General features: G+C 42.7%; 1 protein-coding gene across 3 annotated transcripts in view; it reads left to right on the forward strand.

The window, feature by feature from the left end:
• The first annotated feature begins 31 nt into the window (after positions 1–31).
• Positions 32–26,396, forward strand: part of LOC310709175 (fer-1-like protein 4) — a 66,987-nt gene continuing 40,622 nt past the window's right edge. The window contains exons 1-18 of one of the 3 annotated variants that reach the window (XM_083508361.1): positions 32–2,078; positions 7,110–7,165; positions 7,784–7,872; positions 9,242–9,341; positions 10,225–10,316; positions 11,599–11,640; positions 12,852–13,007; positions 13,678–13,738; positions 14,682–14,813; positions 16,425–16,487; positions 17,639–17,723; positions 19,050–19,209; positions 19,413–19,596; positions 20,034–20,220; positions 20,834–21,204; positions 23,031–23,139; positions 24,186–24,384; positions 25,292–25,412. In XM_083508361.1, the coding sequence (XP_083364487.1) occupies positions 7,817–7,872; positions 9,242–9,341; positions 10,225–10,316; positions 11,599–11,640; positions 12,852–13,007; positions 13,678–13,738; positions 14,682–14,813; positions 16,425–16,487; positions 17,639–17,723; positions 19,050–19,209; positions 19,413–19,596; positions 20,034–20,220; positions 20,834–21,204; positions 23,031–23,139; positions 24,186–24,384; positions 25,292–25,412 (2,118 nt within the window). In that variant the 5' untranslated portion in view covers positions 32–2,078; positions 7,110–7,165; positions 7,784–7,816. Of the gene's footprint in view, positions 2,079–2,684; positions 2,943–3,780; positions 4,077–7,109; positions 7,166–7,783; positions 7,873–9,241; positions 9,342–10,224; positions 10,317–11,598; positions 11,641–12,851; positions 13,008–13,677; positions 13,739–14,681; positions 14,814–16,424; positions 16,488–17,638; positions 17,724–19,049; positions 19,210–19,412; positions 19,597–20,033; positions 20,221–20,833; positions 21,205–23,030; positions 23,140–24,185; positions 24,385–25,291; positions 25,413–26,396 lie in introns of those variants that run through there. The other 2 variants (XM_083508360.1, XM_083508359.1) reach the window with 2 other exon arrangements.

A 26,396-nucleotide genomic window follows, 5' to 3' on the forward strand; every position in this document is an offset into this window, starting at 1 on the left:
TTTTAATAAAATTTCACAGGTATAGATGGAAATTGATGTTAAGGCTTCTTTGTTACTTGAAACCCCCATTACCATGTGCAAAGACTCTGTCATTACAAACTGTTAGGTTCTTATTGCAAAGGTTATTGGAGGGAGGGTCGCAGAGCTCCTCAGCACATCACTCTCATATTGACAAACACAGGAGCAAGAATGCCCAAATGGGGGTAATGTCTTTTATGTTGGGCTCATGTGTGCTCATGTGTTAATTAAGTCATACACAAGGTGAGCAGAAGAGAAAAGTGGCTTCCTTGCTTTTAGGTGTGCTGCAAACTAAAAGTGGCACAGTATTAAGCACATCTGAGCTGAGTGTATGCAGTTATCTGCCCACTAGTGGTGCTAAATTGCTAAGCTTAAAGTTCCCCAAAATGTGATTTGACTTAGAGCTATTCTCAATGGTGGCAAAGCCTGTAACACAGGATCCATGTTCCTCTGGTGCTGTGCACTTGTGACGCATGCAGCTGCCTTCCTACTTGGCTTATACCTCTAGCCTAACGGGGAGTGGCTGGAATGCAGTTACACAGCATATTTGTAGCCTACATGCGCTTCAGTTTCCCCTTTTAATGGTCTTACCTCCAGTATGTGTAGAAGTCCTTATAAAGTTAATGTCATTCAAGTCAACCACGTAGTTCCTATTTGGCACAGCACTGGAGAAGTACTGAATCACAATCCTTGCGTCAATCAGGTTGCTTCAAGTTGCACAAGCTCCTCTTGCTGCAGGTAGCATTCATTACCATTCTTTAAAAAGAAAATATTCCTTGTCAATCTTCACCAAGCAAGAATACTAAAATAAAAATCAGTAAAAATAACAATGCACAGCCAATGTAAACCTGTTACACTGAGGTAGTCTGCAAAGGCAGCCAGATGTGTTGATCATTAGCTTAGATGGCTTTAATATGGGATTAGATAAATTCATGGAGGAGAGATCTATTGTTCAGTCTTGGACTTGAGCTCACCAGGTTGTGATTTCAAACATCACCAAATTATATGAAAAAAGCAGCTAATGAAATCAATCCTAAAACTGATGTTTTTTGTTGAGAACCCAGATGTAAGCAAGTCCTCTGTGCTACCCTGCTTCCTAGTAGGCAGCTGTTTGGCATACACAGAAGTGGCAACTCGTGACATCGCCCTTTTTCTCTCGATCATAAATCACACTCCACACACCCATGAGCTTTGTTTCCAGAAGGTGTAAACACAAGAAAAAGAGAAAATTGCCTTAGGTATTCATTCCATGCCATATATAAATCATCACTGCTTGGCTCCAACAGAGAAAGGGCGGACCGAGGGTTCATGTGCAATATGAAAACACCCTTTGCCTAGATAAATCCCAGTGTGGCACAGCTATGTTCGGGAGGGGGGAGGGAAGAGAAAACCAATTAAATTAAACTTCCGGGAGAGGGAGCCTCATGGCAGATTGATTTTCTCTCATCAGAGGTAGACTGATGAGAGATAACTCTGCTGAGTACTAGCTAGATACATTTCTGACTGTGAACTCACTTTGCAAGACTGGAATCTGGGGTAAGTGGTGTGAGGATGCAACAGCCATGCATCGATCCCAGTCCCTCAGACCTTGGAAAGTGGTGCAGAGCTGACTTGAGGAGGGCAGCATGACCAGCATGCCTCCCCCCCCCCAAAAAAAAAAATGCACCCAGGGCAATCGCTCCAGAAGCGCCCCCCTCCCACATGCTACACCCCTGGTTATGTGTTTTTGGGGTAAAAGAGACCAAGAGGTCAGAAAGACCAACCCCCGGCTGCAAAGCAGGACCATTCACATACTGATTCTCAGCACATTGTCCCAACTACACTGAGGTACAACCACAAAGCAGGTTCAGTATAGGAAAATATGTCTGCAAATTTGCAGCTCCTGATCTGATAATTCTTCAGTTCGATCCTCAGAACAAACAGCAGGGCCAGCCCAAGATATTTGGGCACCTGAGATGAACCACAAAATGGCGCCCCCTTCCCTGCCAGGGAATAAAGGGTGAATGAAGTTCTACAACGGAATCTGCTACCTGAGGAAGTTACCTCACCTTCCCTCACAGGTGGGCCAGCCCTGGTGGCTAGAACTAACTAAAATATTGAGAGAGATTAAATGGTCTGAGAAAGAAACAGGACAGAATAATACTGTAAACATGTACATGACAAGGGAATTCATTTTCAAGTTTCTCAGCAAAGGAAGCAAACACAATCTTGGAACTAAGCAGGAGGCAAGTCACATGTGCTCCACCTATTCTGTCAACAACTAGAAAAGAGAGGGGAAACACAATATGGACTGTGGGAAGTGTTGTTTATGGCACTCGAGCATAAATTATGGAACCTCCAAATGTATTTAGGATTGGCGGTGAATTTATGTTATTCACTAGATATTCTAAATATATATGAAGAAATGATACTAATACAGTGGTACCTCTGGTTAAGAACTTAATTCATTCTGGAGGTCCATTCTTAACCTGAAACTCTTCTTAACCTGAGGTACCACTTTAGCTAATGGGGCCTCCCGCTGCCGCCGTGAGATTTGTGTTCTCATCCTGAAGCAAAATTCTTAACCCGAGGTACGATTTCTGGGTTAGCGGAGTCTGTAATCTGAAGCATCTGTAACCCAAGGTACCACTGTATTAGGGCTCTTGGCACACTGCTCCAGACCTGAATACATCACTTGAAGTAAATTTGCAGCTTCTGATCTGATTCTTTACCTCCACTGGTTGTGTGGAGGGGGTATTATATAGAAGGTCAAGTGGAGAGAGAGAGATGGGGCCCCAGATATATTGAACAAAGAACTGTGGTGGAGTCAGAGAAAGGCGGCAGGGGGCCGGGGGAGAGAAGTCTAGAGCCCCACAGCAGAATGAGGGCCCCCAAACAACAGGGCCTACTTATCATGAAAGGCCCTTCCAGACTGTTGCTTTATTGTGGGTGCATTCTACTACATGTTGGTGACACAGTAGTAATGGATCTGTGGTGAATTTATTCTGTGTTATTAGTTCTGCAACACTTCCCCAGTCGTACCATATAATTAACTGTCCAGATGAGCTTTCGTGCAAGAAAAGCATGGCAAAAATAAACCATAATATTTGTGGTATAAAAAGACACACGGTTTTAGCAGAAAGATATGGGACATACACTGACTGGAAATGAAGCAGTGTGACCACCTCAAAATTTTTGCAGGCATAAATAGTATTGAAAATGGGATTATGTATGAGCACCTGGATAGCATGAGGAGCACAAATCATGAATGTGTGATAAAAAGTATGGATGAAAGGGTCCAAAGTCTGTGAATAATACACATATCTGAAGAGCCCCCATCCTCAATCAGACCATTAAGTCCAGAGTTTAAAATTACCTCATTGACCTGCTGAGGGGGAAATGGCTGCTGTTCCTCAGCTGGCTGTGATTTATGCTCGTTAGGCACATGGCTTGTATTAAGGAGAATCAGAGTGGTCAGGATAGAGGGCTATAGTTAATGCTAAGAATTCAGTCATGTCTTATTAATTTCAATGGGCCTACTCTGAGAAGCACTACAGTGGTACCTCAGATTAAGTACTTAATTCGTTCCGGAGGTCCGTAAACCTGAAACTGTTCTTAACCTGAAGCACCACTTTAGCTAATGGGGCCTCCTGCTGCTGCCACGCCGCCGGAGCCCAATTTCTGTTCTCATCCTGAAGCAAAGTTCTTAACCTGAAGGACTATTTCTGGGTTAGCAGAGTCTGTAACCTGAAGCGTCTGTAACCTGAGGTACCACTGTAGTACTGAATACAGCCTGGAGTGATTGGTGCCTACCCACTTTGAACGTACTTGCCAATATTGGATAATGTGTGACTTGCAGGTGGGGTCTGGGCAGCCAAACCTGCTTGGTGAGTCCCCAGGCCTGACTCACTGAGTGACGAGACAGGTGGAGCCCTGGACTGTTTAGCAGCCAGCCCTCACGCCTGGTCAGTGCTGAAGCGAGCCAAGCCCTGGCAGCACCATGGCCCTGAGTGTCAGCATCAAGAGGGTCACCCACCTGCCAGGGACAGGGGAGCGGCAGGTGCAACTGAATTTCCGAGGTGCGGAGCATGGGGAGGCGCGGGGAAGGAAGTCGGGGTGAGGTGGGAAGGAAAGGAAATGCATCCAAGGTTTGGGGAAGGGGAGAAGGAACTGGTAGCCCAGGAATCTGTTTGCTTTAGCCTGAGGTGATGAAAATGCATCAGGGGGCCAAGATGCAGGTGTGTAGGACTCTGTGCATTGTGTAGAGGTACCACTGCCTTTCCTTTTCAGTTATATGAACATGTCTGTTATGTGAGCTGTGGTCCTGATTGTTCTGTCATGGAATATGCTTGTTCATGTACCGGTAACCTTGAAGAAAGTTCTGAAACCGAGGAACTCTTCACATATGATACATTTTTAAAAACAACAACACAGATAGCACTCTCTTTTTTGAAAGTGCCTGCATCTGTGTGTACAACATCACATGTAACAAACATACTGATCTCTGTCTGTTTCACTGCAAGAGTGTGCTATGGGAGCTGGCCCCCATGCAGGGCTTCCCTCAACTCTAATATGTGGTGAAATAGCCGTGTGTATGTTAAATACACAGGACCGCCGTATATGCACATAACTTAATTTCTTACAAGGATGTACTTAGCTGTATAGAAAATTTGTCGTGGGAAGCAGCTCTCTTTAAGAAAAAAAGAAAACCTTTCTCCTCAGTCACATACACACATACCCTCAAAAGAAACACCTCTTAAGTCTTATAACCACCTAGGAGCAAATAGTCATTCCCAGTCCTAGTTTTCTAGAAAAAGAGGTGCCAGAACTCACCATGAACGCTTCCCTTGTTCTCTTGTAATGACAATGGTGCCCACCTGAGCATAGCTGTCAACTTTTCCATTTTTTTGTGAGGAATCCTATTCAGCATAAGGGAATTACCCTTAAAAAAGGGGAAACGTTGACAGCTATGCACCTGACAGGTGCCAGAACTGAGTTCTGGTGAATTCAGCTAATTTTTAAAAAAATCTAAATTACCTTTAAAAAAAGGCCTGTTCGTTCCTCATATATGTATGCATTACTAGTAACAAGGTGTGGAGGCAGAATTCAGATTGTCCAATCACCTGAATGGACAATATTTTGTACTGGAGATAGGACAGCAATATATATATATATATAGAAACCCATTCTGCAGTGTTAATCTTAATTAGAGGTTAATTTAATGGCGGTCAGCAAGATATAGGAATTATCAAAAGATCCCACTTTTCCTAGAAGATTACTTCTTGTGCAGGAAAAACCTAATGTATGAAGTAACATTCACCTCCAAGTAACTATGCTCTGGCTACAAGGGTTCTGTTAGATCTTTTAGGCAATGCTTCCAGTGATTTGAATTACCCACCTCAGAAACATTTTCACTTCTCTGTCCAAGGAGGGATTTCTCTTGCAGCTTTTTTGTCAGTCAGTCATTTCCTCTTTGGTCTCTATTTAAGTCCAGCAACTCACCAGTAGTTGTTGACTCAGGAGCTGATAACAGCCTAGTATCCTTTGTGTACATTCCACTGCAGTGAAATATTTGCTAAAGGAAAGAGGTGTTCCCATCTGCTTGTTAAAAAGTGGCAGTGAATTATCAGGTCATGTCTTAGTTATGGTGTTAATCCGTGTGGTAAGCTTTGTTTCCTTTGAACAACCAAGAAACCCAGATAGGTGAACAGTTTCCCCCCTCTAAATTAAAACCAAAAAATATGATAATTTCATCTAGCAACCTGTCTCCCTCCCCTGTGTCACACTCTCTATAATCCCAGAAATCCTTGTTCCCTGGTTCCCCCTTATTTAGAGCATTCATGTCATACAACAACTTCTAACACTATGCAGAGGCTTCCTCTCCGTATATCCAGGGATAATTCCTTTTATGCTAAAAGAAAGTTATTTGTGTACAAAAGTCCAGTAAGACAGTGGATTAAAAGCTCACACCACCGAATGCAAGCTAGAGTTTTGCTTTCAATTATGGGAAAACCTTCTAAAGTCACCATGATTTAGTCTTCCTCCTTGCATGCATTCTACCATGGCTAGCGGGGAAAACTTAGAACATTTTGTTATCTATACAGTGGTACCTCGGGTTCCATATGCTTCAGGTTACATACGCTTCAGGTTACAGACTCCGCTAACCCAGAAATAGTACCTCGGGTTAAGAACTTTGCTTCAGGATGAGAACAGAAATTGTGCTCCAGTGGTGCAGCAGCAGCAGCAGCAGGAGGCCCCATTAGCTAAAGTGGTGCTTCAGGTTAAGAACAGTTTCAGGTTAAGAATGGACCTCCGGAACGAATTAAGTACTTAACCTGCGGTACCACTGTAATGAGGGTACTAACAGTAATTAGAATGCTTGACTTGGATCAGGAATACCCAGCTTCAAATCCCCATTCAGCCACAAAGCTTCATGGGTGATACTGGGCCAGCCACATACTCTCAGCCCAGAACCCATCACAGCATTGTTGTGTGGATAAAATGCAAGGGGGTATACACAATGGCAAGGATGACGTTTCTGTTTCTTTTAAATAACAACAGTGGGATGATGAAGTCTGAGACATCACCTGTGCATATCCCTTCAGATAACTGGTTTCCAAAACACTTTTTAGATAGCAATTGGCTTTAGGTGTGCTATTGTGATTAAGTCTGGTATATACCTCAAAAAGACACAGGTGGCTTTATCAAAGGTGTCAGTGCTCTGAGTTCTCCCTGCACAGCAGCATGGGAAGTCCTATCAGGGAGACCTTACCAGGTAACTCAGGTGCAAGGCAAAGGGGGACCAGGAATGTTTTCTGAGGTGTGGTGCTTTTCTAGGCAAAATTATTTGGATCTCTGTTTTCTAAACACATGCTAGTAGTAGCATGCTAAGGCTAGAGAGAAGCTTCTGTTAATATCAGATTCATTGAAGTACAACACTCATCGTCCCTGACTGTTGGTCAGTCATACTACCTGGGGCTGATGGGAGCTGGAGTCCAACAAGATCTGGAGGGCCAGAGGTTCCTCATTCCTGCCATAGGCTTCTGGGTTGGCTGTTGTGAGAACGGGTTCAGCTCTATTCTAGAATGACAAACTCTGCATTTTGTTTTAAGGTTTTACTCAGAAGACAAAGAAGATACACTGTGGCCAGGAAGTAGTCTTTGGAGAGGTAAGGAAGCATTACATTGTGCTCAAAGAGGATTGAGTTTTCAGTTATGACACATTAGCATATGCTCCCAAAGTGTTTGTGGACAAGCGCCTTCACACTTGACATGTCTACCACAGCAAAATAGTGTCCCCAGGCTGCTGTACAGCATGAAGCAGCATGATCTGCCTGAAGGCATGCTTGTGCTCTTAGCCACAGAATCTCATTCTGCCCCACAGTCTACTTTTATTAAATCATATAGTGTTATAATTTCCCCAGTATATTAAATTAGGTTATTAAGCTATAAGAGAAAGTGATGACAAGCCTTCTCTCACCATTGTTTAATGTGTGAAGTTCTGTGACTCAAAAGATGTGATGACTGCCTTACTCTCATGTGTTCTTTTAAGATACCCCATACCTTGGTACCCATCTAACTATATATGACAGCCCTCACCACCCTCCAGTTGTTTCGGTTGACTTCCCTCAGCAACATGGCTGGGGCTGGTGGGAGTTATAGTCCAAAATATCTGGAGGGCACCAGGTTGGTGAAGGCTGGTATATGCCATGAAGAACTGGGGAAGTGGGCTCTTCAGGAGCTCCAGGAGCCCACCATGAATTCTGTTGCTTGTCTTTTCTTTTTAGCTTTTTCGCTGGCCACACTATGGAAAGCTGATTATGGAAGAGATGCTGATTGTTAAAGTTTACAACTGCAGTAAAGTATTTAGTAATAGGTAAGCTCATATTTATTTCAAGCGGGTGACTATGAGGCACTAGCTAGATTTAGGCTTAGGGCAACAAGCCTGGCTGATGTCACCAATGTATGTGTCCATTTCACAAATTTCACAGAAATCAACACATGCCTCCACTGGGAAGGTCTTGTTGCTGTACTTTGCCTCAGGCAAATTGTGTTCTTTATGACTTTATGACCTTCCAGTGGACTCTGGATGGCACAACTGGGTTAAGTGGAGTTAAAATATATGCCCTTGGCTTAAATATCAACAGAATTAAATTTTGGTGATTTGGATGCAGGAGTATTGCGAGTTGTCTAAATCAGAGCTCAACTGAAGCAGATGGTGGGTTCCAAACTGACCTGATGAATCCCTAATCCATATTCACCCTCTTCTTTGCCTACAGCCAAATACTCATGCTTTGACACATACAGGCAACCACCCCAGAGAGGTCAAATGTCAATATGGGATCACATTTTGTGAAGTCACCAGGGTGTGGGAGGTGCAATGGCAGGTACATAAGTGGACATTGTTGAGAAACATTGCCACTGAACAATTGCAAGGTGATCAAGTTGTGCGAGCATTAGAGCGGGTTAAGATTTCAAACACTACTCCTTTGCTTGTACAAATGGCAACCATTTTGAGCAGGGGTTCTGTTCCTTGCCACCCTCCCCACGCATTGGCAGAGCATGCATAAGCCTGCCCTGCCCTGCCCCATAACAGCCCATTATGCCCCACCCACTGCACCCTATTCGGCCTCCCATTCCACCCCCATTCTGCCCTCTTCCAGGACAAAAGGACCCAGAGGTCAGTGGTCACGTGTCAATTGGATGCGTGTAAAATGGCCGCTGCCTGAATTCAACACCCACCAGTGCACGGCAAAAGGTGCATTCCTAGGGGGTCCATTATAAGCAGGGGAGAAGAAGGGCTCACATGGTAGTCCAAAACATTCCAAAACAGCAAGAGAAACAGTAAAGGGACTGGAGAAGCAGTGGCATAAGTGCAGGAGACTCAAGTGCTTTTAACCTGTTAAAGATATATCCATGATCTCTTGGCTGATACCTGGGTACCCTAACGGTCATATGTGTATACATGCCTGCCTGCACACAAAGAAATATAGTCTTCCTCAGTCTTTTCAATGGGTGGAATAGGAATAGTCAGATGTTGCTGGACTGCTGAGCTCCACATCCCTGATTCCCTGACTGTTGGTCATGCTGGATGGGGTTGATGTCCAATAGCATCTGGAGGGTACCGCACTGGCTACCCATGATGCAGAATTACCAGCTCACACCGATATGTTTCTATTCATGTCTCATCATCCTCCAGCATACTTTAGTACTCTGTTTCAACATTGCTTATTCTTTCATTGTAGATTACTTGGTTCCTTAGTTATAAGCCTTCAGCACTTGGTAACATCTGGACGACTAAACATCAGAGAGGCTCTGGTTGACAAAAACCACAGCATCACAGGTGTAAGTAGTTTGACTATCATCAGAATACTGGGATACTTGCATGGGTGTAGCCAAGGGTGGGGCTGGGGGGGCAACTGCACCCCCCCAGTTCAAGTAAAACAATAGAAATACTTAACTAACTGACCAATCACATCAGTTCTGCCCCCTAACAAAAGTTCTGCCCCCCCCAACAAAAATCCTGGCTATGCCCAGGGACACTTGAAAAGCATCAGTGAGCTGGCTTTTGAGTGCCACAGCTAACTTGACAAAGCACTTAATACATGTTAGGGTCCTATTTCCTCGAAAGAGATCCTACATGAGTTATGGAAGATTCTTTCTGCAGACATCTTCCATTGCTAACATGCTTAGATTTTGGTTTTGGGCGTGCACAAAAAAATGATCCATTTATTATATGTTTAATTCCGCAATTCCTCCAAAGAGCTCAGAACAGCATACATGGTCCCTGCCTCACAACTGTCCTGCGAGGTGGGTTAGGCTGAGATACTAGGCCTCCACTTAATTTAGCTCACTATTATTTTTTACTAACTTTTGTATGTGCATTTACTATATTCTCTTCTGTTTTAAAATATTCTTACGTATTTCATGCATGCATTTATCCATACCCAATACTTTTTTATGGGGGGGATGCAGGGGGATGCATACTCCTAAATATTTTGTGAATCTTTGTACTTTTGTCCATTTACTGTATTTATTTTTCCTTATTTGATCTGTAAAACGGTGTTCTTCTTCGAGTCAAAATGAGAGTACCCCTAAACATTTTTTTAAAGAAAAAAAAAACACTGTCCATACCAATTTACATCCTGTATTTCAGGGCAAAAAACCTCCCCAAGCCAGCTGCCTTATAACAGTTGTGGTCTTCCTATGGTTTGCCTTTCCCATATAGATATATATAGAACTAGATCTGCGATACCAGCCTCCTGATGGAGCCGCAGGAACATGGGCTGAAGAAGATTTTGTCTATCAGATGAAAGACAGGTACTGGCTATAATGTGAGAAGAAAATTACACTGGGCAGAAGGTAGGACTAGGCAGAAGTGTCCTTCCACTCAGGAAACCTAGCTCAGTCAGCCTCTTCCTAGTTACCAAACAGGTGGGCAGGATCCCTACCAACAGCTGGCAGAATCCCAAAATGGGTGTTCCAAGGGCTGAGAAAGGCTAGAGCTGGACTGAGCTTGCCTGGGAGCCAGTTTATAGCCGGAAAGATGACATCCACTTTGATCATCCTCCCCATATTTGCTGAAACCAGCAGGGTTACAAATGTGGGAGTGGTTCCACTGCTCCACAAAGTCCCACCAGTGGGAGGGGGGAGTTTAGATTATACCCTTAGTTTTAAAGCACAGACTTAGATGTCTGCTATTCAATCAGCATTCCTACAGGTATGTCTCCACAGTACTCTCCCCTGTTAGGAGATTTCAAAGCATTTCTACAACAAGCACAGAAATGTAAGATCAGCAAAGATAAGATTTCAGCACATACAGGGCTCATGCAAGTGCAAATTGAATGACTAGCCCCAGGCAATGTGGGTTTTGAGGCATGAAAGAGAAATTGTCACAGTTAAGCATATTACTCATAATGTTGCTTTGGAAGTAATTGCACCATAACTGGCCTCTCTCAACCACTAATCTGAGGGGTTCTGATTGCCATCAGAATCACTCTGTTGGTATGAAATGTTAGGCCAAGAGAGACTGCAACCCATTAAGAAGATTCACCAGTCAGTGCAGCCAACATTGATATCATTCACTCACTCAGGTTTTCCAGAGAGTGGAGACAAGACAATTGCATTCCAGGGTTTTCACTGTTGACATCCTTTCTTTTTAAATATCTTGTTTATGACGCCCCTGTCCCAACTGGGAAATAGACTAGAGCAACAGTTTAAACTGTGTGTGTACTCATAGTCATTATTCAGCTTCTAGTTAACTGCAGAAATTTAAACCCTCAGCAGGGATAAAGGGCCCTGTTATGGAAATAACCCAAGAAAGGTTAAAATAAAAAAATTCCTTCCAGTAGCACCTTAAAGACCAACTAAGTTAGTTCTTGGTATGAGCTTTCGTGTGCATGCACACGAAAGCTCATACCAAGAACTAACTTAGTTGGTCTTTAAGGTGCTACTGGAAGGAATTTTTTTATTTTGACTATGGCAGACCAACACGGCTACCTATCTGTAACTGGAACCAAGAAAGGTTAAATTGGATAGAGAGCTATTTTCTGCAGTCGGTGCATGCTTGTCATTATTCCTTTTCTCCCCCTGTTTAATATAGCTCAGAGGTTATAATCCGCAACCCTGGATTTGAGGAGCTGGAGTAAGTGTCCTATTCCATTTTATAACCTAATGTTCTGAGTTACTCGATCAAATACAAAAGCTTTTATGCACTGGTTCAAAACCACAAGTTGGGGCAGTGGCGTAGCATGGGGGGCTGGGAGGGGGCCGTTGCCCTGGGTGCATTTTTTGAGGGGGCACAACCACTACAGTTCCCTTATGGAATGAAGCCGTGCCCAGGCTGACCTTCGGGGCTGGGGCATGGGCAGTAGCTGCTCCACTCCCAAGTCAGGCCTGACCCAGGGGCGAAAGCGTCGGAGAGGTGGTGGCGCTGCCCCTCTCAGATGGGCATCACACACAGCTTGGAAGCATCAGAGAGGCGCTGCCAGCGCCCATCTCCAAAGCTGCGATGATCCGGCACGGGAGAGAGTCAGGCACTTCCGGCAGGCTCCAGTGGGTGAGTTTTGCGTTTCCCACCCACCCTTGGTGTGCACCCCCCCTCTGCATGCCCGCCCGCACGCCCTGCCAGCAATCAGGGATGGAAAGCCCTTGAGTTGGGGCATTGCACTTGCATTGTGAGTCAACTTGGGGCACTACAACAGGATAGCACTGGGAGATCAGCACTGCAAAGTTGGTGACTTACCATATTTGCTAGATGCAGTGTAGCAATGCCAAGCATAGTTGTGATATGACACATAGTGGGCAAAGAGTGCTTGCAATGGGCCTGTGATGGAATACACAAGCAACAGAAGGACCCACAATATGAAAATATTTTGCTCCAGAAACTCAGAGTTATAGTATGTTTTGTCTCTGCACAACTTTGGATGTTTCATTGTGTTGTTTCAACATTGGGTTGATTTAAACTGCTTTTATATTCTGTATGCTGTTTTTAGTTGGTTTGCGTTTCTTTTGCTTTGTTTCACGGGAAAGCGGGGGGGGGGGGCTCCAGGTCTAGCCATAGTTAAGCATTATTATGTCTTATAGTTCGAGAGGAAAAGAAGGCATCCTTAAACCTCTGACACTGTAATAATTGATTAAAATTGATTAACTTGGAGTGGATTGTGTTGTTATTGATGATGATGATAAAAATTAATAAAAAGGGAAGAACTAGATGCTCAGTTTTGGTCATGAATGATACAGATAAATTTTTTTTAAAGCTTTAGAGGCTGATAACTGTGATGCTGTAGGAACTGCATATATCTTGTGCTTCTTAAAGTTTCCTTTGCATGTAGCATGAGCTTGTGTTTGTTGCAGCCCTGACGAAGTGAAGCGAGCTGCTGATCTGGATAGGAAGGCTGCAGTACTTGGCAGGAAACTTGTCAAAGGCTTGGAGACTGATGATGATGAGGATGATTATTATGATGTGTCTGACATGGAGTTCTCCGGCATTGTCTTCACTCCTGTCAAGAGGTACTTTTCTGAAAGCACTTTAACACAAAAGGGTCTGTCTTCATGTTCCTAGCTAGCTTGGCACGTCATCACATAGCTACCGTATTTGATATCCCTTCAAAAAAGGAACCTGGTGTTAAGCACAGTGTACCTTTCAGAACAGTGTGTATGTGCTATGTGAGGGTCTTTCATCATTTATCAACAGGAACAGCTTATTTCATAGTTGGAAGGAACCCCAAGGAGCATCTAGAATACCACTAAAAAAATTGGAATAAGTGATTATTACAGATAATCACTTATTCCAAATTCTTAATTGTCTGCATATTATTACAGATTCTTAATTGTCTGCATAAACCTGATTAGTATTATTTACTAAATTTGTACACTGCTTTTCATCCGAAGATTACAAGGTGGTTCATAACATAAAAATACAAAATGAGGGCACAGAAATGTTTTAAAGTTAAAGCGGAAAGTGCTTTGCTGAATTTCTGTTGAGAGAGCGATGACAATAAAAAGCATTTGATTTGAAGTCAACATTTCGTTTTCTTCTATTATCCTTCCCTTTTAAATTATGTTAACAAGGGTCACAGATCAAACTAAAAGCTTTACTTATTTACCTCCAAAATAAAGTAATGGTTTACAGAGAATGGCATTGCTGAAGTGTTTAATCAGTGTTTTCTTTCCATTGCAGCCGTTCTAGGGTCTTTTCCAAATGGGACTTGTATGCTACTCCTAGACCACAGAACTTCCAGGTACTATACTTGCCAGTCTTCTTGTGTAAACTATTTAAGGCAGTGGCTCTCAAACATTTTAAAATATATATATATATATCGAGGCCACACTTTCAGAATAAAAATATGCTCATACCACATCAAATTTTGTATTGGTAGGAAATACATTGGAAAACAAAAAGAAAACTCCTAGCAGTGCTTGATTTATAAGATAGAACACAACTATTTTATAATATGATCATAGGACATCCAGAAAGTATAAAATATTGCAGCTACAAAAGAACATGAACCATTCCCAAAATACAATTATAAATGTGCCTTTGATACACTGTATGTACCTTAAGTATGTATACAAACTCAATGAGAGATGTGAATTTGCTTTTGCCGGGTCTAAACCTCATTTATATTAGGTCTAATCTGAGATAAACTCTCATTTCCTCAACAACAGAAATGAATTGTTCAAATGCCCTTGAATTTTCTGGCCACACTTGCCATTTTCTCCTGCCACACCAGTGTGTCATGCCACACTCTTTAAGAACCACTGGTTTAAGGGAATGTTCATATTGCCTTAAGATTTCTGGGAGGGCATGTGATATTTTATGGGACTAGTCCCAAGTTAGCAAACTCCTATTAGACTAGCCCAGGACATGTTAGATCAGGAGTGGAGGAACCTGTGCCCCTCTTGATGATGAACTACAACTCCCATCATCCCTGACCATTAGCCGTGCTGCCTGGGGCTGGTGGGAGTTGGATTCCAACAACATCTGGAGGGCCATGGATTCCCCATCTCTGCCTGCAGATTGAAAGAAAATTCCCAAGTGACCCTGACATACCAGTAACTTGTGAAAAAACTCAGACACCTGCGCCTTTGAAACAAGCAATTTTCTCCTTCCTCTTATTTAATTCCATCTCCCATAATGATGACATCCTCAGACTGATCCTAGGAAGTGTATTGTCTCCACAGATTGGCATAAACATTATTGAAGCCCAGAAATTGGTAGGAGTGAATATTGACCCTTTTGTAGTTGTGAAAATCGGAGATGAGAAGAGACGCACAGCAACACAAAAGTCAACCAACTGTCCCTTTTACAATGAGGTATGTAATGAACAGGCAAGATTCCATGACTCCACCGCTCAGAACTTCTAGTTTTGTACATATCCTGGCCACTGTTAGGCAGCTGGCTGCAGTTTGCAGACTTCTCTCAAAAGACTCGCATGCTCTTGCATATGCCACAAAAGATGTTGCATTAACATGCAAGTCATGTCTAAATTATCAAGGTTGGCAGCTGCACACTTGAGTAATGGTTCTGTGTACAGTTGCTAAAACTTTGCTGCAGCCTACTAGCACGTGGAGGCCAGGAGTATATAAATCAAATTACCCTGTGTTCATGACCACCTATTGGATTATCAGCATGTGGGTCAACCATTTATTCCTTTGGGAGAGTGCTTTCTGTATAGAAATTTTGCAACATGTGAGAAAGTCCTAAGCTTATGCACCTCTTCAGAGCAGGGGTGGGGAACCTCTGGCCTATGGATGAATCTTGCCCTGCCATGTCCAGTTTTCCCTGTGAGGCCATTTCCCCCCAAACCATAACCACTTGTCAATCAGCTCTCTTCACTGGGCAATGCCAACTGATGGGTGGAGGGCAGGGTTCAGTGAGTTGGGCTGGGTATGGGTTCAAAAGTTTAGAGGAGTGGCTGCCAAAGTGGGAGATACACAGCTACACCCACAGAAGCCTTCCCTGGGTCCCTTTTCCCTCTTGTTCCTCCACATGCTGAAATCAGGATTGAAATAAAGGTTTTATTGTAGCCAAAAAGTTTAAATGAAGCCTAACTGTGGGGGTGTGGAACATTTTCAGCAGGGGGGTCTCAAATAGGGAAGGGTGAGTTAATGATGACCGCCCCCCAGTTGTGAGCCTCCTGACTCAAAATGCCTCCCACACAAGAGGTCCTCTGTTGACTACAATGGAATGTTTCCCCCCAGGCCTAATTACAACGGAAGAGGGATGATGGAGGGGTTGCAGTTGGGGAGGGAAGGGTGTCTTCTCCAGGAATACCACCTTCTGCCTTCAGTTAGACTTGGAGGGGGGCGGGAAGCAAAAACACTTTTGTCAAGCCTAATTGCTGGTGAGGAAAGGGTATGCGCATTGTTGTGACTGGTGTGTGCAAGATTGCAGCAAGTGCATGTGTGCATGCCATGTGGCGCTGTGGGTTAAACAGAAGGTCAGTGGTTTGAATCCCCATGATGGGGTGAGCTCCCTTTGCTCGGTCCCTGCTCCTGCCAAACTAGCAGTTTGAAAGCACACAGTGCAAGCAGATAATAGGTACTGCTCCGGCGGGAAGGTAAACAGTGTTTCTGTGCGCTGCTCTGGTTCACCAGAAGCAGCTTAGTCATGCTGGCCACATGACCCGGAAGAGTCGTCCACGACTGGACCTAACGGTCAGGGGTCCCTTTACCTTATGCCATGTGTGCATATATGTGTGGCTGTAAAGTGTGCAGGTGTGAATGGCTTCAGTATGTGGATGGTTGCAGTGCTTGCGTGTTGCTCATGGCAGCTTCCCCAGTTTGCAAATTTGCACATGGGATGAAAAAGTTTGATGATCCCTGCTTTAAAGAAAGCATCTCATGGGGGGGGGGGGCGCACAACTGTGGTCCTCGGAATATGATAGCACTCATGAGTCAGAATTCTTCACCTTTCCCTTCCAGTATTTTACATTTGAATTCCATGAACCGAGAGATGTTTTGTTCCACAGACTCATAGAGATTTCTGTAAGTATCAGCCATTGTGGGTCACTGTTATGGGGAGAGAGCTAACACGAACTTATTGCATAGCAACATGGGTGCAAAGAACCGTAACAAAATAGGTGGGGTACTAAACCATGCCTCTGCTTTAGGTTTCCTTCCTCTTTTTCCAAAGTTTTGCTGATTCTTAGTTTCATAAGAATGACTGCCTCAGTGGAAACCATTACAATCCAAACCAATGTAGGCATTACTGTACTATTTTTGTTCATGATATTTTATAGTGCCTTAAGTGTAGGTGGCACTTTGCAGGAGGATCAGAGAGGTCCCTCCCTGCAATGAGCATGCAATCTAGAAGTGCGAGAGACAACAAACAAAGGGGTGGGAGAGGGACAAATGAGATAAAATGTAAATATGTGCACCAAAGTTTTGTTATGGCTGAAAATGAGGATTCATGGGTTAAGCCAAATGTCCAGTAAAAATGGTGTGTTCTAGGAGAAATTTGAAGGAGCAGCTAAAGTAATCTGAACCTCAGCTATACTGGGCTGCCTTGGTCCTAGGAGGTAGGAATTCTAAGTACCTAGGAATCAGTTTTCTAATGCATTCTATATTGGGTGGAAGAGATGAGCTGGTTGCCTTGTAAAATCCTTGCAACATCCCAACCTTGCAACGTCTCCATGGGACGGTTTGATAATCTGTGTGACGATGCCTCGTATCTGTCCTCTGGAATGCTGAAATAGAGGCTGCTTTTATAAACGACATACATATGTGTTCCACACTCTGTTTCAAATACTTTATTAATATTTAACATCCTGACATTGCCAGAAGGAAAAATAATTTGATTAAACTTCTAAATTGAAAAGAAGCACCAGACAAATCATACCATTGTTGATAAAAATAGCTTTACAATTTATTTGTAGACTTATAACACAAGATTAGCGAAGACTGACAACATTGAAATACACCCCTCATCCTTTAAACTTGTCTCTGTTTCATATAGTACAGTTTAACTTGGCCATTTTTTTGCCACTCCCCCTATCCTTTGGAACCACCGAACAATTCTATTAGCTCAGTTCCCTCCACCACTGCTGATAGAGGGCTACTACTGTAGCATTAAACACGTTCTGCACACCTTTTGACAATACTGAGAAAGTGGTTTGTATTACTGTATTACTGTGCAGGTCTTCCATTCAAAGAAGATCCGATTCTTAGGTGCACTCATAGGGATATTCAAGGTTGATCTAGCGACTATATACAACCAGCCAGGTACAGTACTTGGAAGTGATTCTTGATTTCCTTTTCCATTATCTGCTTTGAGCCTATGATATGAGTTGCCCTTGCATTATGGTCTATTTTGAAATCTTTCTTTCACAACAACATAATTTGCAATTAAGTAATGAATGAGAACATTGTAAAATGGGTTTTCATCTGCCTAGTCAAGGCAGCCCCAATACATTTTTGCTGAAAACTAAGGATAACATTGTGCCTTTCCCTATTCCATGTACAAAAGGCAACCAGACTGGCGGCAGCTGAATCTTCCTTGAACATTGGTGAAGGGTAGCAGACTTGCAAGTGGGGAGGAGGGTGCAGGGCTGCATAGCTCACACAACTCTGACCTCCAACATCTTGTTGTCTCTTGCCAGCAACAGACCCTCCAAGTGTCCCTATTTTCCAGCGATGTCCCTGATTTAGACAAGCCACCCTGGTTTCTGATTTGATCCCAGAATGTCCAACTTTTCCTTAGGTTGTCCCTATTTGCATTGGAGCGAATGGAGTTATTCAACCCCCAAGCGGTCTGAAGGCAATCCTGTGTAGGGATTTTTTTTAATGTTTTAATATTATTTTTATATGTTGGAAGCTGCCCAGGTTATCATCATGGAATGGAATGTCCCTATTTTCATCAGAGAAATGTTGGAGTGTATGCAGCATTTGTTGTCTGTGACAGCCAATCTTAGAATAGAATCATAGAATCATAGAATCATAGAGTTGGAAGAGACCACAAGGGCCATCGAGTCCAACCCCCTGCCAAGCAGGAAACACCATCAGAGCACTCCTGACATATGGTTGTCAAGCCTCTGCTTAAAGACCTCCAAAGAATGAGACTCCACCACACTCCTTGGCAGCAAATTCCACTGTCGAACAGCTCTTACTGTCAGGAAGTTCTTCCTAATCTTACTTTGCTCTACGGTAGGGCTAGCTTGGCTCTGCCTCCAGCACTCATGATTCTGAACCCTCTACAGCCCTCTTGGCCAGGATTCTGACTCTTCAGGGGATATATGAGCCTTATTGTGCAAAGTGTTGCCTCATCAAAACTGAAAGCTCCGTGGAATTTCTACCGTGCCCATGGAAATACCTCAGTAAAGCTCATATTTCCTGTGCATAACCTCCTGTAAATCTGCAGAGCTCTGTTGGTTTCAGGGAATGGATATTGATTTTTGCTTGCTAAGTGTCTTCCCTGGTACTTTGTGAGGATAATACAACTCTGCTGGCTTTTCTCTGAGGCTTTGAACTTGTGATGGAAGTTGTCATCATAATATGTATTGGATCCAAGAAAATTGTAAATCAGATATTCTCTCTTTATGTCCTTTTTAGATCACAGATTTTACCAGAAGTGGGCTGTTATTCATGACCCCAAGGACACCAGGGCAGGAGTCAAAGGCTTTGTGAAATGCAACATTTCTGTCATTGCACGGGGGGATGTAATGAGTTCCCTTCCCACTACCTCAACAAGTCAGAATGAAGACATTGAAAAGTAAGTTTGTGTTATGGAGAGGTATGTAGTGTGTTCTCCCAAAGGATTGGCAATGGACTGATAGCTAATGTTATTCAAGATTAGAGAACTGATGGAATTGGCCATTGTTCTGATTCAGTGATCTCCTTTCCTTCAATTTTAGTTAGCCTCTGGTTTTCTAGGAGCTGTGAACACTATTTAGAGCTCAAATATATTCCTTTCAGGAACTTGCTGCTGCCTAAAAGAGTCCCAGCTGAAAGGCCATGGGCGAAATTCTGCATCAAAATGTACAAGGCAGAGGGTCTGCCCAGCATGAGTGCAGGAATCATGGGTGGTTTTTCAAAGATTGTGGGTGAGAAGAAAGTCTTCATTGATCCATATGTGCAAGTTGTTTTTTCTGGTCAGCAGGTAAGTTTAAGCATGAGCAACTGATTTCTGTGAAATGTTTGGTTCTTTGTTCTGTGGCTCGCAACAGTCCAGTCTATGTAACTTGAACAAATGCTTTTCTAATGCATCATAATAGAGAGAGGGTATGTACTAAGAATGTAGGAAGCTGATTAGAAAACTGATTAGAGAGACAACCTTCTCCTCCATTACTTTGCCTAATCCTTTTTTAAACCATCCAAGTTGGTGGCCATCACTACTTCCTGTTGGAGTAAGTTCCATAGTTTAAATATGTGCTGTGTGAAGAAGTGCGTTCAAAAATCTGTCCTGAATCTTCCAACAGTCACCTCATTGGATGTCCACACGTTATTATGAATGGAAAATTAATGTTGTGTTGTTTCAAAGTGGAAACTTCTATTGTTTTCCCTTGCGTGCAATCTTGATTCATTTCTTTGGTTCAGGGAGAAACTTCGGTTGAAAGCAGTACCACAGAACCAGTGTGGAATGAACAGATCAGCTTCATTGAAATGTTCCCGCCTCTTGTCAGAAAAATAAAAGTCCAAATGTTGGATGATGCCAACATTGGAGATGTTGCCCTTGCCACACACTTTATTGATCTGCAGCAAATATCTGATCCTGGCAGAAATGGTGAGCCCCCTCAGAGCAGCAGGCACTTCTGAATGTTCAAATGATTCTTTCACTCATTGCCTATTTGTCTGAAGTGGGGTTTTTTGTTTTAAATATTTTGATTATATCTTTAATCTTATCTTCTGAGCTACCTGTCCATATTTGAAGGATGGAATACATACAAGCATATCATAAATATTAATTTATCTACTACAGGCACAGTTGGCCGGGTATGCAAATATGTCCATCTCTGTGTGTGTAGAAGCACAAGTAGGGGAGATCTGATGGGCACCCAAATCTAAGGCTGCATGTACACAATACAGTTCGAGCACTTTTAAAGCATATACCCGCAAATAATCATGGGAACTATAGTTTACCCCTCACAGAACTGTAATTCCCAGCATCCTTAACAAACTACAGTTTCCAATATTTGGGTGTGTGTGCTTTACGTGTATGGAACATAGGCAATCCATGGGATATGGCCACAGTCATTCCTGCTGAATTCTGTTTGGTTATAGCCAGTATCTAGGAGGGTCACCAAGAGTCTCTGCTCTGCTCTGCTCTGCTCTGCTCCGTAGTGGGGAATGACATGTGTGAAATTCTGAACCAAATTCAGAAATGTCTTTTCCCACAGGCTTTAATCCCACCTTTGGCCCAACCTGGGTGAATTTATATGGATCACCCAAGAATTCTGCCCTGCGAGATGTACACAAAGATCTCAATGAAGGTCTGGGTGAAGGCATATTCTATCGCGGGCGTCTTCTCATGGCCATTAGTGTGGAGATCTTTAGCACTATCCAGGCAGCAGAGAAAAAGCCTGTGGAAGCTCTCAAAGGTGCCCTAAGTAAGCTGAAGCTGAAGAAAAAGAGCAAAAAGGCCAAGGAGAAATCCAAAGCTTCTGTCAAAGAGCAGCAACGAAGCCAAGCTGAGGGTGACGTCCTGGAGGAGTCTGACCAGCCAAGTGAGGTGATTGTGGAGGTAGAGGACCTCCATCCTCTCCCAGAGGTAAGTCTCATATTTAGATCTTAAAGCAAAGCTCTGGCTGTGTGCATTGCCTTCTTCTATACACACATATATGTGCATTTCAGAATAGAGATGAAACGTTTCCTGGACAGCTACAAACGTAATATAATTGTCTCTTACAAAGGCACTATGTAAGACAAAGGTACTATGTTGCAAGGTAGGTACTAAGTTGAAATTCTGAAATCTTGAAATTGTAAGCATCTCTTTCACATTTCAAATTTAAAGAGTTGTGATAAACTGTTTCAAGACGCTTAAGCAAATATGTTGCCCCTCCAGATGTTTGACTCCAGCTCAAAGCTGCTCCAGCCAGCATAGTCAATTATAGTTCAACAACATCTGAAGGACCAAAGGTTTCCCCATCCCTGATCTAGCAGATAACGCTCCCCTTAGACTCTGTGGAGGAAAGGAAAGTGTTTGGTACACATGTGCTTTTACAGTAACTATGCAGCACTTTACAATTCATACAGTGTTTGCAATGGGAACAGTGAGCAGGTAGAGATGGTGATTATACAACAGAATTATATAGATAAGGACAAAGAGCTCTGACCTGCTCTATCACAGCGAAAAGGGCAAATGAAATGAGAAAAGCACCACACCCATGTCATAGAGCCTTCCCTTCCTGGTCTGGCTGCAAATCTAATAACATTTTATGAAATAAGTAAATATAGTAGGTTGCCTGACTTACAGTTCCAAGAATTTTTTTTCTTTTTTCTTTTAATAAAAACAGCTACAGACCTTTGAAACTATAGACTTAGGCTCCAGCAAACGTTTCCCTCATTCTCTTTGAGCCATTGGCTTGAGCCTGGAATGTCAATTAACCAGAGGGCAGGCTCAGCTTCCGAGATGCCTAGCAAGTTAGGCTGCACCAAACAAGCATGTTAGGGGGAGTGAACAAATGACGATTTATTCTTTTCATGGAAGATGATGGCTTCAAAAATTGGACAAACAGGCGGACAAACAGGCAAGGGACTCTGTGCCACCAAAATGGGACAAACCTGTATTTTAAGGGATGGGTGGCAACCCTACTTTTGGATCAAACAAACAATTGAGCTGTCTTGTATGACAGATTTCAGATGTGGAGTTAATGGGACTAAGGACAGGATAAATGCCTCTGTTGCTTTGTATGTCTGTGGCTACCACTAGTTGCTGCTTAAGTCCCATGTGCAGAAGAAAGTGTCATATGGGTCCCAGAATATTCTGGCCTTCACAGGCACTTGCATCCTTTACATATAAGGAAGACAGATCATCTAATGCATCGACTTCTGCATGAGTATTCTTTTGCACTCAGAACTCTAGATCAAGTGGTTGACTTATTTCTCCAATATTCACATCTTCCTCCCAAGATGATATCATCTATATACTGACCTGTAAAACAGAAACCGAGCTGAGCCAGCCAGTCATTAATCTAATCACCTATGGAACCCCACAGCTGTTTACCCTTGTTTGTCTTGGGTGGCATTTGTATTAAGATTAGTGTGTTGTATTAAGACACAGTGAATTAACTTTGCCTTGTCTCTTCAGTTAGAATCCAGCTTCCAGTTTCCCCACCCAGCCTTCTCTTGGACGAAGAGAAACCCTACTATGAGTCTCTCTTTAGAGCCCAGCCCAAAGGGGCTATGAATAGGCCATGAATAAACCTGCAATACAAGCAATAGATGTGTGAAGCCTGAATTGGTGTCAATGTTTAGCAGCCATCACAAATTAGTACTTGGATTTATCCACAAGTTAGTTTTCTGAATTATTATTTGAGGAGGTCAATATTGTAAAGCTAGGCTGTTTTGAAACTAAATTTCTTTGTTGTTGTTCAGAATGCCCTGGGCGTGAAAGAAGAATTCCTTCTCTTTGCCTCCTTCTTTGAGGTGACTATGATGGAGCCAGCAATAGGAAGCAAGCCTGTGAAGTTTGAGATCTCCATAGGTAAATTTGACATAGACTTGTGTTCACTTTAAAACAGTTTCTTCCCAATGCGTCTCCTTTTTTGTTTCTCTCTCACACTTTCTATTCTTGTATTCTCTTATATAAATGCCCCTCTCTTTGTGACTACCTTGTACGCTTAGCTCTGCAACTACACCAAATATGCAGCCTTGTCTGCAATAGGCCACAGTGAAATTGGCCAGGTTTGCAGCCTGGCACATTTTGCTTAAGGATTAGCACTCGCAAAATGGCTTGGAAAATGTCCCCCAGTGGATTATCTCCACATGTAGTTGGCCCTGTTTGCCTCTGCCTTCACTGTCATTGCTCTTAAAGCACCTGAGAAAGTGGAAGCTTTTGGTTTCCCATGTAGGTGTTTGTTCACTGTAAGTACAAGCAAGAGAACGGTCTAGGAAAATGGGAACTCATTGCTTTTACTCTGGATGGAAAGAAACTGTCAGCTTGAGTTTTCTCAGTTTCTGATTTTTCCAGAATTATTAATCTATCCACATTTTGCAGCAATTTGCTTTATTTGTTTATTTATTTTTTAAATCCTCATGGAAATTCATCAGTATTTTCATGTGAATTTATCCTAATAAACACATCTTTCTAAGCCATTTTAATGTACATTTTTTTTTGCCAAAAAAAATCCCATAACTTAATGCATGCTACTTTCACAAAGATCTTAATTTTTATGCAGTTTTCCCCAATATATGCATTTTTTGTAAGCGGTGTGTTGGAGAACTGCATCGCAAAACTCGGAGAAGTAAGAATTTTAAAGGAATTTTTAAGGAAAGCTGTGTTTTGGTTCTCATATGAGTGTGAATTTGATAGGTTTGGCTTTTACTACAAACTGATTTGAATTTCTCCCGGCTCTCTAACTCAGACCATAGATTATAATATACTAGAACATTCATGTTATGAACACAAGTTGTTAATGCTCCAGAGATATTTATAATATTATAAATATTATAAATTTATTTTTATAATTATATAGCATTATAAATATGAAATGTTAATGAGAATAAAGAATAACTATACTCATCTTCAAGGGAACTATGGCAAAGCTGAAGAAGTGATGACCAAAATTTCCAAGAAAGATGAGAAGGGAGAAAAGAGTGAAGACAAGCAACCTTTGCTGGAACCCAGTTCAGATGATGAGCTGGATATTGAAGTCATAGCACCAAGTACACCTTTGCTTGATAAATCTATGACTGAGAACCTAAGACCTGAACCCACTGAATATGACAAGTAATTACTCTTCATACTCTTAGCCCTGTTTGTATCTTCATGTTTGTTCATTCATTTCTAATGTAATACATTAAAAAAATTATGTTGAGGCATTTGTCTGAACACCTGAGTGCAAAACTGTATAAGGGGACAGGAACACACTCACAAGTTTTGCCCCCCAATGTCATTGCATGCATCATCTCCCCAAACTTCCTTATTGCATAGAACTTTATAAGCCCTTCTGATCAGGAAAGCCTTTTAATTATTACTGTATTATCCGGTAAGGAACTGTTCGATGCTACTATCTAATTTTGGCCTGGGAAAGTGGAATGGATTTTCATCTATGTCAAATTTGTGTAGCAGAAACACAGCTTTCTATATTTCTGTACTTTGGCACTGCTTTTTTTTTTAAAAAAGAAAACACCAAAGGAAAAGCAGTTCTTTATCCTGTAAAGCCACCCCTACTGATATTAGGGAGTGGGTGGTGCTGTGGTTTAAACCACTGAGCCTCTTGGGCTTGCTGATCAGAAGGTTGGCAGTTCAAATCCATGTGACAGCGTGGGCTCCCATTGCTCTGTCCCAGCTCCTGCCAACCTAGCAGTTTGAAAGCATACCAGTGCGAGTAGATAAATAGGTACTGCTGCAGCAGGAAGGTAAATGGCGTTTCCATGTGCCAGAAGTGGTTTAGTCATGCTAGCCACATGACCCAGAAAGCTGTCTGCAAACAAACGCCAGCTCCCTCGGCCTGAAGCGAGATGAGTGCCGCACCCCATAGTCACTGGACTGGACATAGTCACTTTGACTGGACTTAACCATTCAGGGGTCCTTTACCTTACTGATATTATATATCTGAGTATAACTCTGGTATGCAGACAGTTGTTAGCTATTAGTAGAAGGTTTGTAAAACTTCTCTGTTTGCTGCTCTTAGCTCTTACAGCTGCGTGCCAATGCTGCATGAGAAGCCCTGTGTGTATGTTTGGAGCTACTGGGAAGATTATAGCTGGAGACTCTGTAATTCCAACTGGATTGTCAAAATAGCAGAGCGTTTGGTAAAGTATTGCTCTACCTTTAAAGGCTCTGTCAATCCCTGATACACTTGTTTTATTTCCACCACACATCCTTAACTGGACTGAGAAAAAGCATGATTGAGATTAGATTCAGAGTACTCTCAGCTCTGTTCCTGATGAAGGATGATATCCTTGCTGCTTATATATGAGATACTTACTTTGTTATCTTTGGAATTCCTTACACCAGGAAGTATGTATGGCCCCTGCACTTCCAACTTTTAAGGAGATCTTTCCCGCCTGCTTTGTTTAGCTTTTCTATTGAACTCTGTTGATTTTATACTGACTTGTATTCCCCACCCCCATCTCTGAGCGGTGCGAGATTCCAGGGATTCCAGGCACTTACCCAGGATTCATGTTTCCTTTCGGAAATGAGGTACAGCAGAGACTGTGATGTCTTTATCATATATGGCTTATTTACACATATATACAACCTTAGTCTTCAGTGGAGGGGTTCACTGCATCTGCACCCCAAAAAGGTCTTGTTTCTCCCACAGCTGCAGCCTTCGATTCAAACAGAAATCAAACATTGCTCTGGCTCTCTCCAGCTTGCTGCTTTCCTTCTAGGTTACATCATTGCAAATCAACTCTGACTCCCCCCCCCCCAAACTAACTGTGAGCTGGGGAGGGGCCACACTCATTTGCCATATCACACAGAGCTCCTTTCCTATGTTTCCATTAATAGCTCATCATCCAGGCCATCACTTCAACACAGGAAGCTAGCCTGGCTTATATTTTAACACTAGCAGGATCCCAGTGGGTGGGAGGGTAACTGCATACAGTACAGTCTATGCATACAGTAAACTCATAACAATATTTTAGCAATGTGGCAGTTGCCAATTGTTTTAGCTCTTGGCTTGTTTTAATTGCTGTTACAAAGCTTTGCCCACAACTGCAATGTGAGTTAGGCCAGTGGTTTCTGCAAGCACCTCCCTTTTCTTTTAAATCTGGCCAGAGAGAAAACCCAGA

The sequence above is a fragment of the Podarcis liolepis genome (genome assembly GCF_965112155.1).
Source record: "Podarcis liolepis genome assembly, chromosome: 6".
Taxonomy (NCBI): Eukaryota; Metazoa; Chordata; class Lepidosauria; order Squamata; family Lacertidae; genus Podarcis; species Podarcis liolepis.